We start from the raw sequence: 3,702 nt of genomic DNA on the forward strand, positions 1-3,702 counted from the left end.
CCTTGTCTTCCTCTTCATCTTCGATGGCCACAGTCCATCCCAGCGACTGGACGTTGTGAGCATGATGCGCTCCTTCGGCACACCGCTGGAACCATTCTAACATAGCTACCTTTGCCGCTCAGGAAGGATCATCTGTGCTGGGAAGGAAGCACGGACTGAGCCTTCCAGACTTTTTGCGTCGGGTGGAAGGAGGAGGACGGAGCCAACGTGCCTGCATGCTACCATCGCCACCCTCCCGCGTGCCCTGTTAGCACCGCGCCCTTCAAGGAAGGCGGCCGGCGCCGTGTGGGGAGGGGCCCATAGCATGGGAGAGCGAGACCGGCGGTGACAAAGATGGGATGGTGCTGACAGACTCATGCGAGAGGATCGGGGGAATGGGATCAAAGGCTTGGTCCAATAGATTGCTAGACGACATCCGCGTAGGTTTTGTGCGAAGAGAAGGGCCACAAAAATAGAAGAGAGAACCTTTTTATGAGGAAGGGAGCGGGTGCGCGAGCGCAAAAAGTCATCGCATACCAAGGATTAACCTGCCACCCGTGCAGGCCAAATCTAATGCAACGCGGATAGGGGTGCTGCTAACACCATTAGTAAACTTTTAGGATCTAGGTGTGCATTTTCATAATACCCTAATAATTTTATGACTAGTGGTACATTATATTCAAATTTCAAAAGCCTACAAAGAAACCACTCCATCAGCCGCTGTATTACCTAAACAGCACCGAATGTCTACTCTCATTACAAATTTAGGCCTTCCGTATTTCTCTCTACCGTCCCGTGCCTTCCTTTCCTCTTCTCGGCAGTCTCACTCCGCCCAAGTCTGCTCTGCTCCATCTCTCCCACAGGCTAGCTGCAGACCTACAGTGTACCACCGCCTGCCCTGCCGTGCCTCACACCTCTATCCTCCCCCTCCCCCATCCCCCAACCCCTCTCCCCCTCCACCCCATCCGCCTCTCACGCGGGACGCCGCCATTGCCGTTCCCTTTCTTCCTCGTCGCCACATCGCGTCCCTCCTGCCTCCACTCCGTCCGCAGTCTTTGGCCATTGAGTTTGAGGTATGAGCTTGTTTTCTTCCAGCGACTAGTCAGATCCCACTGACCTTCACAATTTCTCTGTCTTCCGGTGCGCACCCGGCACGCCATCTAGATCCGCCCCTCGGCGGAAGCTCGATGCCTCGATTTGCCTCTCCTCAGTTCTTGTTTCATTTTACTTTCGATGCTCCGAGCGGAGGCCTCCCTCGATTCTATTCTTCGCATTGTTTCTGGCTGGATCGTGCATTGGTTCCTGCATCGTGCTGGTAGTTTTTTTGGTTTTGGAAGAAAAATGTGCGTTGTACCAGTGGTGACAAAAGGACCACTTCTGTCATATCATTTTACGGTAGAATGGTAAATAGTAGGCCACTGTGGTATGAATGCACAGTTCAGCTCCGCGAGTTCCATAGCCGAGGCCCGAGGGCAATCCAGTGATAATGACTGATCTATTGCTTTTAACTAAGATGGAGCAAGATCTGCAGCGTTGTTTAACTCCTTCTGGTGTTGCTTCAGTCAAAAGATCACTATGCCTATTACACACTTCATACGATGTATCTGTTTCCCACTGTTTGATCTTCGGCTAACTCAATTCTGCCATGTCCCAACTTCGATGCGTGTTTCAATTTGTTTTTCATTTCTATCAGCGAAGTTTTTTTTGGCTTGATTTGTTGTAGGTTGATGATCCGTCGGAAAGGATGAACGGGAGTCGACAGATGGAACTTCACTACATAAACACTGGATATCCATACACCATCACCGAGAGCTTCATGGATTTTTTTGAAGGCCTCACATATGCTCAAGCTGATTTTGCTCTTGCCGATGCCTTCCAGGATCAGGTACAAAAGATTGTAATTGTCTTTTAGTGCAACAGCTAGTTTCTTCCATTTCCTCAAACCCTTCACTGTATTGTTAGATTTCTCAATACTCCCTCCGTTCATAAATATAAGATGTTCTAACTTTTTTCTGAATCGGATGTATATAGACGTGTTTTAGTGTGCTTGTCCACTCATTTTAGTCCATATGTAGTCCATATTTAAATATCCAAAACATCTTTATATTTGTGAACGGAGGGAGTACTTTGGTAATGATGTACATATATCCACCATGTAATATTACGTGGCTTGTGGCTTTGGCAAAGGTCACTCTTTATATATTCAGCCACTTTATAATTAAAAATGATACTTAAGAATTTGGTGATTCCAAATTTCAAATTTTAGCAGTTTACACGCCTCATGAATCTACATATTTTTCTCACAAGTCTAATAAGCACCTTCATTTTAAGAAAAAGAAAGAAGAAGTAGAGTCACTCAACCATGGGAGATGATTTCCGAAAGCTCACCGGCACATCATTCAAAGACTATAATACTGTCAATCATTATACTTTAGTCACTGTTTCATGCTTTCATCCATTGTTATCGTTTCTTTTGCATTCCATGCTTATTTGTTGTTAATGTGCAGGCTAATCCATACTGGACGATGATGCAGACAAACTCGTATAAATACGGATATTCTGGTGCAGGAAATTACTATAGCTATGGACATGTGTATGACATGAATGACTACATGCATAGAGCAGATAGTGGACGCAGAATTTGGGATAACCCCATGCCTGTAAACAGTACCGACTCCCCCAACATAGTCCTGCAGGGTGCTGAAGCTCCTCATGCAAGTGCAAGTTCTACTACTGAGGAACGTAAGTACTTTGGAGATATGGTTTTTGGAAGTTGAAGTAATCATTATTTTAGGATGGAGTTGAAATCATCATTATTCTGGGATATCAGCTACATAAACATCTCTGGTTAGGTACTAAGGATCAATTACAATATTATTCAAGTCAGCAATATGCTATACCTGCAATTAGTGTATCGTTGGACATGGTTACAGGCTGGTTCAGTCAGCCACTTATGCTATACCTGCAATTAGTGTATCGTTGGACATGGTTACAGGCTGGTTCCATCAGCCACTTATGCTATACCTACATTAACACACTCCACTGGCTATTTTTCTTCCACGTTTTTGCTCTTCCTTTCTAAGAGGACTAGTAGCACATAAAATTTGCTTACTGTTAGTTTTATAATATAGTAAGTTTGTCAGTGTCATACTATTAGTGATCGGCATTGTATGATCGGATTCGTTGCTAATGTTGACCAATTGGAGCACAGTTGGTCAGATGCTTACAGGAGGAAAGAAAACAGAAGTTCGGAAGTGGGTTTAGAATACCTGTCTGTCGTTATAATCCTGTGGTTATTTCGTTATGCATTTACAGATTACTGCAAACTTGTTAGACTTGGTCATGGTATTGAACTAAAACCACGATACTTATTTCGGGACGGAGGGAGTACTAGTTATCTGACTAATGCCTATTTTGGAATACAAACTGTACATAAACCGCGGCACTGGATCGGCACGTGCGATGTTCTTAATGGATTCTTACGCATTTAGGTACCACATAAACAGTAACCGACAATTTATAAAATTTGAACCTTTACCTGCTAGCAAAACAGTTGCTTCAACGATACATCTTTACTTTGGCACTCTGATTTAGTTTTCACTTGCAGGCATCCAACAACCTGTGCACCAAAATTCAAGCAGTCCTCAGGTAAATGAGTTTTTCGAGCAGGCTTATGTTTATTTAACTGACTAGTATTGTCCTGTGAATGTGATAGTAGGCTAT

At 44.3% G+C, this 3,702-nt stretch overlaps 1 protein-coding gene across 1 annotated transcript in view; it reads left to right on the forward strand.

The window, feature by feature from the left end:
• Window positions 1-778: 778 nt before the first annotated feature.
• Window positions 779-3,702, forward strand: part of LOC119296401 (E3 ubiquitin-protein ligase BIG BROTHER-like) — a 4,765-nt gene continuing 1,841 nt past the window's right edge. The window contains exons 1-4 of the mRNA XM_037574800.1: window positions 779-1,052; window positions 1,703-1,864; window positions 2,487-2,721; window positions 3,587-3,627. Coding sequence (XP_037430697.1) covers window positions 1,724-1,864; window positions 2,487-2,721; window positions 3,587-3,627 — 417 coding nt within the window. The 5' untranslated portion in view covers window positions 779-1,052; window positions 1,703-1,723. The remainder of the gene's footprint in view (window positions 1,053-1,702; window positions 1,865-2,486; window positions 2,722-3,586; window positions 3,628-3,702) is intronic.

This window comes from Triticum dicoccoides, chromosome 4B, assembly GCF_002162155.2.
Source record: "Triticum dicoccoides isolate Atlit2015 ecotype Zavitan chromosome 4B, WEW_v2.0, whole genome shotgun sequence".
NCBI lineage: Eukaryota > Viridiplantae > Streptophyta > Magnoliopsida > Poales > Poaceae > Triticum > Triticum dicoccoides.